The 12,566-nt window shown below is 36.8% G+C and overlaps 1 protein-coding gene across 6 annotated transcripts in view; it reads right to left on the bottom strand.

Annotated features, from left to right (window-relative positions):
• Positions 1–12,566, bottom strand: part of LOC109094305 (charged multivesicular body protein 2Bb) — a 338,419-nt gene that overhangs the window by 28,065 nt on the left and 297,788 nt on the right. For all 6 annotated transcript variants that reach the window (XM_042757432.1, XM_042757437.1, XM_042757442.1 and 3 more), the window contains one exon: positions 10,569–10,637. In XM_042757432.1, coding sequence (XP_042613366.1) covers positions 10,569–10,637 — 69 coding nt within the window. The remainder of the gene's footprint in view (positions 1–10,568; positions 10,638–12,566) is intronic.

The following is a 12,566-nucleotide window of genomic DNA, read 5'->3' as shown; positions in this document are numbered from 1 at the left end:
TGGGAGATCTGAACATGGTTCACTTTTTGGTCCATATCCACTTAAAGGAGTCTTAGTTTGGTTGTTGTAAAGAGGGCTACACGTAAATACACCCTTTTTTCGATTGTGCATGAGAGACCACAACCAACAATCATGCATTTTTTTTTTTTTAAATCACAGCCTACAGAAACTCTATGATTGCAAGTTTTGTATACGTATTTCCGCTCTGTTTTTCATCCAGACTTCCTCAAAGCCCTTCAGCTGGTGGCTGTTCTGGCATGACTGATCGCTGGCGTGTGTCTCAGAGCGCTGCTGGACAGGGATGCCTGCAGATGTTCCGTTCTGATTAAGAATCCGAGCTGCAGTAATGAGCACAAGAGCCCATGCAGAAGGCATCAATGCTTTTTCCTGATGGCACCGGAACAACAGGTCTTTTTTATAAGAGGTGAGTTAATTTGGGGATATGGCCCACCACAGAATATTCCCGTCTCATTCTTATTTGCTCTTTCTCTCATAATGTTTAGTTGGGATGTGCCAAAGGGTGTGGTAATGAGGTAATCTTGGCATCAGAGGTACAGTGCCAGCTGGAGGACACAGTGATTGGCATACTGCCATTTTCAAGTACCAACAAAGACATTTCCTCCCTCCTCCATCTTCAAAGGTTGCCAGTAAATCAGACACACACTCCTGAGAGAGGATGACTGATGGAGAATGACTCCTGGGTAAGTGACAGCTCTGGCTGAGACACAGGGTTTTGTCAGCCGGGTCGGTCTCCAACAGGTGTATGAAAATGTAGACGAAGATTGAGATTGGACAGTAAATCTTAGAAGGGATGATAAGATTTATCTCTCTGTATCAAGTCAGGAAGAGATGGAGTAGATCAATAAAGGACTGAGATAAAGGAAGCGGCCAGGGATTCTTTAGCTAAACGGCCCTAAACCGTTTCCCATTCATTCTCAATGGTAGTGCTAAACCACTACAGATGCAATATTCTTTTGGCCACTAACGCCCTCGTGGCGCTCTTCCATGTTTCGACAACCCGGGAAATTTGAATTCGCCATTTTTATCCTGACTCTGAGAATGAAAACACAGTAATAAACAAAAAAGAAGAAAAAGAAGAACACACAGCGGCGATCTGCCTCGGCTGTTAAATTCAACACATTCCCAACACATCTATCAAAGGTATACAGTTTACGTTTTATTACCATTAATGCTGAAATCACATTAGTAAACTTTGTTCGTTTCCAAACTTTACCCTGTCAGGTTTTATTTACTATAATTAATCGTAGGTTGATTTGTTTGCAAGCTGTTTGATGAATTATGATTGATGTTATTTATGTTTTTATTTTTTGTTTGTTGTTTTTAACGTCATCTGTTGATTACAAGCTAAATTATGAATGGGCGTAACTTAACATGTCATCTGTTGATTACAAGTTGAATTATGAATGAAGTAAAAAATGTTTTCTGACCATGGTTTTACTATAGTTACCATAATTTAGCCATGGTATTTTAGTTCACAACAGTCACAACAATAAATGTACCATTGTTGTTACTGTATTGGGCATTATATTTGCAGTACAGCCATGAAATTGTAAATGAATTCGCCAAGAACAGCATGATTACTACAGTCTTACAATAGTAACATCAAGAAAGTTTGAAATCAGAGCACAAAGTCTTAAATTCATAAAATGATGGCATTAAATGTTGGATGCATCGCAAAAAGTGAATGAATCTCTTCCTCTGTTTTGTCTTGTTTTCCAATACAAATATCAAACATCTTTCACTCAAGATATGTTTATTTATGATGCAAATGTAAAATGAATTCTTGAAAAATGTAATAATTTACATTATTAATTTACAATTTACATGTTTTGAGTTTATACTTAAAACAATAATAAATATTTGTCAATGATTTATCAAAACTTCCTTTTTATTAATTAGTTAATTAAGGTGAGACTTGGGGCCAAATGGCAGATATTAGTTATTGTTTTAATCACAAAATCACTTCAAACAAGACTTCATATTTCATGTCATTTTGTATCTCCAGTAAATTTACCTTTATTTAAGAATCTTTAGGCATTTGCACTAGAAAACAAGACAAAAATACAGAGGAAGAAGATCACTTTTTTGCAGCATGATCTGAACGTACTTTAAAATATACTGTATTTCCACATTCTAGTGTCTGGGAGCAGAGGGTTTAAGTGCGTTTTTATAAAACAAATAAAACATTATGAATATCTGTTGGAACTTGTATTTTCAAAAGTGAATATAACTTGTGTTTCTCTCCAGACATTTACATTTACAGAACATATTTGTGGTTTTTTTTTCTCATTTGTTTCTCAAATTTGACTTGGTCTTAACTTTACCTTCATAAAACCTGCAGAAACTCTGTTTCCGTACACATTAAACTAAATATTCAACTTGTTCCAGACACCACTGGTACACTGGCTGTGCCTTCGCTGTCCTCATATCATGGTTCCCATGTGGAGCCTTAATCAGAATTTTCAGAATGCAGAAATTTATTATTTTTTCCCTCTGTATAGGAACTACATACAGGTCCTTCTCAAAAAATTAGCATATTGTGAAAAAGTTCATTATTTTCCATAATGTAAGGATAAAAATTAAACTTTCATATATTTTAGATTCATTGCACACCAACTGAAATATTTCAGGTTTTTATTGTTTTTAATACTGATGATTTTGGCATACAGCTCATGAAAACCCAAAATTCCTATCTCAAAAAATTAGCATATCATGAAAAGGTTCTCTAAACGAGCTATTAACCTAATCATCTGAATCAACTAATTAACTCTAAACACCTGCAAAAGATTCCTGAGGCTTTTAAAAACTCCCAGCCTGGTTCATTACTCAAAACCGCAATCATGGGTAAGAGGTTAACCCAGAAGGCCATCATTGACACCCTCAAGCGAGAGGGTAAGACACATAAAGAAATTTCTGAACGAATAGGCTTTTCCCAGAGTGCTGTATCAAGGCACCTCAGTGGGAAGTCTGTGGGAAGGAAAAAGTGTGGCAAAAAAAACGCTGCACAACGAGAAGAGGTGACCGGACCCTGAGGAAGATTGTGGAGAAGGACCGATTCCAGACCTTGGGGGACCTGCGGAAGCAGTGGACTGAGTCTGGAGTAGAAACATCCAGAGCCACCGTGCACAGGCGTGTGCTTTTGAACCAGAAACAGCGGCAGAAGCGCCTGACCTGGGCTACAGAGAAGCAGCACTGGACTGTTGCTCAGTGGTCCAAAGTACTTTTTTCGGATGAAAGCAAATTTTGCATGTCATTCGGAAATCAAGGTGCCAGAGTCTGGAGGAAGACTGGGGAGAAGGAAATGCCAAAATGCCTGAAGTCCAGTGTCAAGTACCCACAGTCAGTGATGGTCTGGGGTGCCATGTCAGCTGCTGGTGTTGGTCCACTGTGTTTTAATCAAGGGCAGGGTCAATGCAGCTAGCTATCAGGAGATTTTGGAGCACTTCATGGTTCCATCTGCTGAAAAGCTTTATGGAGATGAAGATTTCGTTTTTCAGCACGACCTGGCACCTGCTCACAGTGCCAAAACCACTGGTAAATGGTTTACTGACCATGGTATTACTGTGCTCAATTGGCCTGCCAACTCTCCTGACCTGAACCCCATAGAGAATCTGTGGGATATTGTGAAGAGAAAGTTGAGAGACGCAAGACCCAACACTCTGGATGAGCTTAAGGCCGCTATCGAAGCATCCTGGGCCTCCATAACACCTCAGCAGTGCCACAGGCTGATTGCCTCCATGCCACGCCGCATTGAAGCAGTCATTTCTGCAAAAGGATTCCCGACCAAGTATTGAGTGCATAACTGAACATAATTATTTGAAGGTTGACTTTTTTTGTATTTAAAAACACTTTTCTTTTATTGGTTGGATGAAATATGCTAATTTTTTGAGATAGGAATTTTGGGTTTTCATGAGCTGTATGCCAAATCATCAGTATTAAAACAATAAAAGACCTGAAATATTTCAGTTGGTGTGCAATGAATCTAAAATATATGAAAGTTTAATTTTTATCATTACATTATGGAAAATAATGAACTTTTTCACAATATGCTAATTTTTTGAGAAGGACCTGTATATGCCACCTCTGCTGACCTCACCTGCGACCCATACCGGACCTATAAAGACTGGTGGCAGGGTGTTTGTACTGGACCCCAAATACAGAGCCCATTGACAACTTGCTTAATAAACACCATGGGAAGAAGAACACACTCAGGAGTATGCAGCAATGGTCCACGAAATGTCTCTACTGATCCAAACAACATGCTCCATTCATACACAAAACTGCACATTTCACAGTATGTCAGGCAAAGTGGCCAAACTGCTGAACACCAGTTCATCATTAAACAACTCCAGAGAAACGTCTTTAAAGCAGGTATGAGACTATTGAGAGAATTGTATTATGGAGCGGCAGCAGCAGCAGCAACCTGAGCAGGAGAAAAAGAAACAAACAAAAGACTTGTCTTGCTTGTGGACAGCCAAAGATGGTTCCTCTATCCACTTTTTTTTTTTTTTTAATCAGCAAGCCCCTGTCAGGTACTTCTACTGTTCCACAAATGTTTTTTAATGCTTACAGTGATTAAAGACTAACATAGAATTTATGGAAATGGTGTTCTTTAAGAGTGAACTTGAGGACACAAAGAAACGTGTGGAGGAGAGAGGACAGCAAAAATGCAAAAGGCCTGAAACTGAACACATTGGTCACTTGGGCAGATTTTGTAAAATGGACCTGAAGCAGGGTCCTCACATACACACAGGCTTTCCTGGCATAGCAGGGAAATATGTTCATTGCCCTGCTGAAGTGTTTTCCATTTACCAACCTCAGGGCATGCAGAAATAGATGACCTGGAAAGAGTTTAAAGAGTCTGCATTTTACGAGATGGAAAGACAGAAATAAAGAAATAAATTATATTCTTTTGCCCCTTAGTAATATTTAACTCATGTATATAGTGTATATATATATATATATATATATATATATATATATATATATATATATTTTGGATATATTATTTTTTTTTCAGTTTTTTTGATTATTATTATTTTTCAGTGTGAGATTTTAATGTCTATATATTGTCAGAATTCTATTTTTCTTTCTACTTAATTATTTTGGATCAATATTTACTAATCTTAAAAAGTGCTTAAAGCATTTAATAAAAATACAACTGAAAATTACAAATTGTTTCATGAATGTTGTTTTCCACTTCGTATGACTATTATTTGACCGTTTCTATGGTTTTGGAAACACTTAATTGACCATTTATCTTAACTCTGACTTAAATTATTCCATCACTCAATTTTCATTCAGTACTTGAATATTACTCAGTTTGAGTTAAATTTAAATGCCTCTTATTTACATTTCAAAAGCCACTTAATATTTAACATTTATAACCATTCATGTTTTTAATATAACCGTGTAATATTTTGCTAATATTATTTTACTGTATTTATTTTAATATTAATAATTTATTCATAATACTTTGTCTTGTAATCCAGTAATACAAGATACACATTTAAAATACTTTGCAGCTGTAATGTGTTGTTATATTTTATTATTTTGTTTTATAAAATGCACAAAGCTCTTTAAAACCGAGGTGCCAATTTAAAAAAAAAAAAGGCATAAAAATGCATGAAAAATCTGATTGGCTGTGACATCATTTCCGCTCTTTGGCAAGCTGCTGAAATGCTGCAATCTGATTGGCTGTCATTGAATTACAATTATCCTCGGCTGGTCAGAAAGGAACAGGTTTCTTCCGCTGATGTCATAATTGCAGTGTCATTGCTATTATAATGATGCCACAGAAGATAGAAATCTATGACTGGTATATCATAAAAATGCAAAACAGATGATAACACACAGTGACACGCACAGACACTATCAAGTGTTCTGTATTTGACACCTCACAGAAGTATGAGCCTCCTGTTTGATGCTTATGCGTTGCTGTCTGTTTTTTTTTTTTTTTTTTTTTTTTCTACATGTTGTAAACAACTGTTGTGAAACTTTGACACACAGTGTGTGTGTTTGGGCATATGTTGGGCCGTCTTTCTAATTACATCAGGCAGTAGGGTGCTGTCACCACTGCAACGAGCCCTCAATGAGCAGACATTTTCCCAAACACTGACTCCACTGGTGAGGATGCAGACGGTTCTGTGCAGGTTCCGACTGTGCAGACGTCTGCTGTTCAAATCAGCTGCCAGCTGGCTGTCAACAGGTAGCACAATAAACTCTCACCATGACCTACTGATAATTACATTGAGGTTAATAGGTAGTGTACAAAGAACAATTCAGTTTGAGTACGCAATAAGACCAGTATTAAGAGTCATAAATAGTTATTTCAGCATCATTCAGATACTTTTATAATTTTCCATTTTAATTTCATATTTGTTCCAATTTTCACACATATATTACATATAATTAAAATTTTATTTCTATAATTTTATTAAATTTTTATCATTTCTATTTAATAAAATTTATATCTTATTTTATAATTTCTATATTTTTTGGTAATCTCATGAGAACCAGACTGAAATACTTTTACATTTTCAAATGTTTACATATAATACCGTTCCAAAGTTTTATAACATACTGTTTTTCAAAGAAATTAGATCTTTTATTCAGCAAAGTCACAATAATTGATCAAAAGAAACAGTAAATTAATTTACATGTATAATGTTCAAAAGATTTCTATTTGAAATAAATGCTATTCTAGTACTGTTTTTAGTGAAAAGTAGGCCTACAGATTTGATACAATGAAGGAGTGTGCACATTCAATAAAGTAGTTGCTACTTTAAGTCTGAATGAGATTTTACGTTCATGAACAAAAACAGAAGAATCAGGCATCTCATTCAACAAGAATCTGCTGGACAAATGCACGAAGGGGCATATACTGATTGCTCAATTTGGCATGCGAGACATTGACAACAAGGACAGAATAGAATCAAGTGACAATATTCAAAGTTCTGAAAGACACATTTTATTGAATGGATTCAAAAGACCTGAGTCACTGGGTGGAATCAAAATTCAACAAACCGCAATCAGAGCAATGTCATCCAAATGGAGAATATTTGAAATAGTTGCCAATCCAGGAAGTCACAAAAAACAACAGAACAACATCCAATTATCGCCTAACATTATTTAGCTAACATCAGAAAGGCACTGGTCAAAAATAGATCCATGGCAGAGCAGCAAGGCAGAAACATTTCCTCACCAAGAATGTTCGCCTCATGTTTGCTAAGAAGCACTTGGATGATCTTCAAGAATTCTGGAACAAGTTATTACAGAGAGATGAATCAAAAAGTGGAACTCTGGGCCCTGTTATGTCTGGCGAAAACCTGCATTTCATAAAAAGAACCACATTCCTTGACGTATTTCAAACACTGGAAAAAACAAAAGGGAATGATTTGCATAGTGCAAAGTTTATAGACAATATCAGCCCAAAAAGCGAGCACAATCCGTTGGGAAGTGCATGTCATTATGGCAGGCTCCATGACCACATCTAACACCTGACACAGACACTTTCTGAAAACTGCTACAAAGGCCTCGTCACTCACAAATCACACCACAGATCCGGAGCCGCGGCAGCTGCGCGGAGAAACAAGACAAGCAGAGGATGGGCGGAAAACAGCCTTGGGAACATAACTGTCCGCCCATCCAGAGTGACTGAATCCATAACGCGTTGACAGGGTGTATTGCCGCCTGCCATGGCTCAGCTCTGCACGTCTGCCTTGTGTTGTCAGGGCAAGAGAGTAAGAGAGCAGATCGAGTGTGTGGACTGCCCCTGTGTCACTCAGCTCTATCTGTCTAGAGGGTGCTCTGGAGCCACAGAGTGAATCAGTGACCCCTTTTGATGAGCTTGTGGCCAGTCAGCTCTCACTTCTGTCTAAGACGGACAACTATCTCATGTAAGCATTTTTTCCCCGCCAGAGTAACGGAAGGGATTCAGCAATAATAAAAAAATAAAACCATCTCCATTAAAGTGTGATTGCGAGATTAAACTCATTAAATTTGGTCGAAATACCAGTGCCATTTTTGGGTGGTCGAGATTAAACTCGTTTAAATTTCGAGAAAAAAAGTCGAAATTACAATCTTTGAGCACTTTAAATTCGGGTACGTTGTGTTTCAATCGTTAAGAGCAAAAAATCGAAAAACAATCTGAGAATAAACTCATTACATTACACGCCATTAATGGCAATGCCGTACGGCTATTTTATCATAGCTGTCCAAGTTGCCAGAGTGCATTTGTTTTTTTTTCTCTGGTGGTCATTTCCTGTTGGACAAAAGCAGTAGGCCTACAGCAAATAGTTGACCTAGCCGCTTGCAAATTCTCTTTGTTCCTGCCAACATATTTCACTACAGGTTTAATACCATGTCCCTCTATCAGTAAGCTTATACAATGGGCTGATCGAAGAAAAAGTCATTTCACTTTTTTAGAAACACAACGACACTCAAAATTATTTGATTTATTCTCACAGATTATTGTCGACTATTTTTCTCGAAATTTACACGAGTTTTCTTCTCGAAACACAACGACTGTCCAGTCTCCAGTTTATTCTCACGATGATTTTGACTTTTTTCCCTCGAAATTTGCTCATTTTATTGAGTTTATTCTCAAGGTTGTATTTCGACTTTTTTTTCTCATTTCTTAATCTTATAATCTCGAGATGGTTTTATTTTTTTATTATTGCATTGGCCCTATCCACTGGTGAAAACATTCAAAAGTTGGGTTGCCGCTTAATATTATTGTGAAGGCAGCCAACTGTCCCAGTCTTCAATATCACAATGCTTCTTTTTTTTTTTAAGATGAAAACAATGCTGCTTTTATTTCATTTGTTTTTTTGTATTATTATTTTATTTCTTTTGAAAAAGAAAATGGTCACTTTTGGCCATTTTATTGCATCCTTGCTGGATATAAAATATTAATTTCTTAAAAAACAACTTTTTAACAGTATATTGTTTTTTTGTGTTGTAATAGTGATAGTGATTATTATTTTTTGGGAAAATAACTGACATTAAAATGGCCATATCGTATTCGTTATGCAGGCTGTTATGCAATAACTGTGTTTCTAAATACATTTATTTATGTAACAGTGCCTGTAGCAGCTCATAGCAGCATGAAAAACAAAACTATAATTCAGATTATTAATAAATTATGCATGTGTAGTGAGCAATACAATGATAGTAGAAACTAATGCTGCAGGTTAGTGAAACACAGGACAGGTTAGTGTCAAATTTAAACACCATTCAACACTTTTAATGATTCGATAACTGAATTGCGGTAAAAGTAATCGCAATCTTTATTTAAATGTGCAGCCCTAAGTAAATTTAATTCACATCATTTGAGTAGAATTAAGTTTCATTTAGCTAACTTCGTAATGGACATCAGCACATGTTATAAAGATGCTTATATTGAAGCAACATGCCTCTGGCAACCTTGGATGTGCAATTTACTGTCATTCAAAAGCGAACTAAGTGATTATATGAAATAGCCAAACATTAAAAAAAAAAAAGTTTTTCAAATGTGACTTCTTTGACCACACTAATTGCTTTTAAATCAGCATCACAGCATTCATTTTTAATAACCAGCCCCGGCAAAATTAAGACTGTCCAACTGAACAGCAGTAAACATCTTAAATAAGACGGCTGCTTGACTTCAACATTCCTATACAGCAGTCTGAGCTCATTATAATTACATGTCTTATCTCTGTCAGCTCAGTCCATCTTGTTTTCCTAAAATACCTCCTCCGTTTAACTGAATGTGATGTCTAACCCTCATTAGGTGATTGTAGCCATATAAAGAGCGATCGTGTGTCATTGTTAGACCAGCTCAGAGAAGTACAGTGACAGGTCATGCTGAGCGTTAAGGCTCACACACGTACACGCACGCAAACAGACCTCCAGCCAAGCCTTTACTTATTTTGAAAGACTCAACTCTTGTTAACACATCTGACATCTTTGCATTATTGTTTTCCCTCTGAACCAAGACCAATTTCAAAACTGGTATTTAAGGTTACGGTTTTAGACAAACTGACACTAGATGAGGATAGAAAGACAGTTTCCCTCCAGTGCATTATTTCTCAACTTCAATAGCCCTATGATGAAAGCTAAGTGAAAACCAACGGGACTGTTCTCGCCTAGCAGTTGAAAAACCACAAGGGGGAGGGGTGGATACCGCAGGGAGGCGAGCGCGCCTTCATCCGAACTGCAGCTCTCAGTATCCCATCTGCATTACAATGAGGTTATGGTTCTTCAGCGAACACAATCATCAAACATCTCTCTCTTGGTATTCTTCTGCTTGCTCTCACACATTCTACCAGTAAACAAACCAATCCAAACATGGCAAGAAAAATGATCCTGTTCAGCTGCAAATTAAGCAGTATCCAGTCATTGTGGAGTAAATCATCACCTCAATGTGACTGTAAAGTTCAGGATCAGCGATGGAGTAGGGTACATCATGATGCATGGGAACTCAGCTTACAGAGCCTTTCTTTCACAACAGACCACTTAAACCCCCCCAGACCCTTCAAAGACATTTAACTTTGAAAGAATTTTACCTTTTCCCTGATTCAACTCTTCTTGAATCTTCTTCACTGTGGCCAGACCTTTCTGTTCATCATTCCCAGCTGAAGAGGAGAAAGAAAAGACAGAAGACGACGGTATAAAACATACTAATTAATATAACGTCCTCATCATATAAATCAATGTTATAAAATGACAAATGTAGACTGTATTCTAGCAAATCAGCAATAATCTGCATTCTAAGTGGATTCACCTTTATTTTGCTCATGGTAAAAATAAAGGTGCATTCAGTAGTTTGGTACTAATTTTAAAAAGTTTTACACATTAAGAAATAAATTGGGTTTTAGTGAAGACTCATCTGAATGAGTTTAATTTTCTTTTTCTATTTCATCATGTTGACATTATTTTAAATGTTGTGTTTCACCTAACATCAGAAACAATCCTCACTTTCACTGACCGCTGTCTCTGTAGATACACTAGTATTGTTTGGTGATGTGAAGCGCAAAAAATTAGACAGTGGAACACACTTATTACCATGCTTTACCAGCAAACATTGGTAAGGCAAACACAAGGTGGAAAGTCATGATGATAGAAAAAATCCTGAGTAGAAATGACAAATTTGCCTTTGTTTTTTTTTTTTTTTTGTGTGGTTTTTTTTTTTGGAAAGTTATTAATTATTGTGCAGACACTCTCTAAAACTCAGTAGTATGAGTGTCATTTACATAAAACTCAGAGACAATCATGCTGAACCACTTCAATAGAAAATATAAATAGAACAGTATGTTAAAGCTAGCTAAGGAATCACTCAATGCACTTTTAATCAAAAGTTATTTCAAGGAAAAAGATACACCTTTGTTAGATGGTACACCGTACTTCCTTAAATTTACAAGGTAGCATATTACCACTTTAAGGTCCATATAAGTATGTAAGGTACTAATATTCACCATTTAGGAGTAGATTATGTACAAGTTTGAGGCTTCTTCCCCAATGACAAAGGTACATTTAAAAACAACTGCTAAAGTTACAGTCCGTTCCTACATATACAGTACCCTAAAGGCCCCGATATACTTCAAACAAAGTTTGTTTTCGTTCTTGGTTTGGGGGCAAAAAGAAGTTCGAAAAGGCTGAACGACGGTATACTGTTTCTGAACTTTACAACACCCCTGCGCTCCTGGAGGCAGGTTGTAGAATAATGTAAACATGTTGCGACGCTCGCGCGTATCCCCTAAACACAACAACGATGAAATGAAGAAGTATAGGCAGTCTAGGTGTGAGATGGGCCCCAATGGTCAGAGTATTATAGACAAAAGAATAATGATTAGCAGCAGTTCAGAGTCAAGTATCATGTTTGCAATACAAAAGAACCTTTCCATTTCCATAATCAGTCCTTTATGGGAAGTCTGAATGGCTCACAGTTCTTTAAACTTTAGCATGATGTGTAAAAAAATATTGGAGTCAGTTTGTTACTTTATTTTATTAGTGTTGGCCTGATTTTGTTCTAAATGACGTCATATCAGTTTGTTTTTCTATTTCGTTTGAAGTATATCAGGGCCTTAAGCTCAGTACCGAACCCAACAATATGGCACTGGTACCTTTAAGACCAGTATGTACTGGACCGAATCAGAATGCATTTTTCGGTGCCTTGTTTCAGTGCAACTTAAATGCCTGAGCTGTCGATTTAAATACTTTCTCTCTGGTGCTCCGAAACAGAAGTATAAAGGCTCACCACATGTGATTGCTAGTCAAAATATTCCCCAGATAGCATACGTAAGATCGCTTAAGATCTGGAAAGCATCTGCTGTGTATAAACATGTGATAGACTTTTCTATGATGTCAGTTTTTCATCCATTCTAAATCATAAACATCTTAAAGACATTTTCTAAACGTCTATTTGACATCTGATAGGAAACGTTCTATAGACGTATTACTGATAAGCAAACACCCCCAAAAAAATATGTCTTGCAGATGTAAATGCAGACGTAAATAGACGTCTCTGTGATGTACGTGTGCTATCAGGGACTGCATTCATGTGG

The sequence above is a fragment of the Cyprinus carpio genome, chromosome A1, assembly GCF_018340385.1.
Source record: "Cyprinus carpio isolate SPL01 chromosome A1, ASM1834038v1, whole genome shotgun sequence".
Classification (NCBI taxonomy): domain Eukaryota; kingdom Metazoa; phylum Chordata; class Actinopteri; order Cypriniformes; family Cyprinidae; genus Cyprinus; species Cyprinus carpio.
The sequence above is the reverse complement of the archived record's forward strand: the minus strand, read 5'-3'. Positions and strand labels throughout refer to the sequence as shown.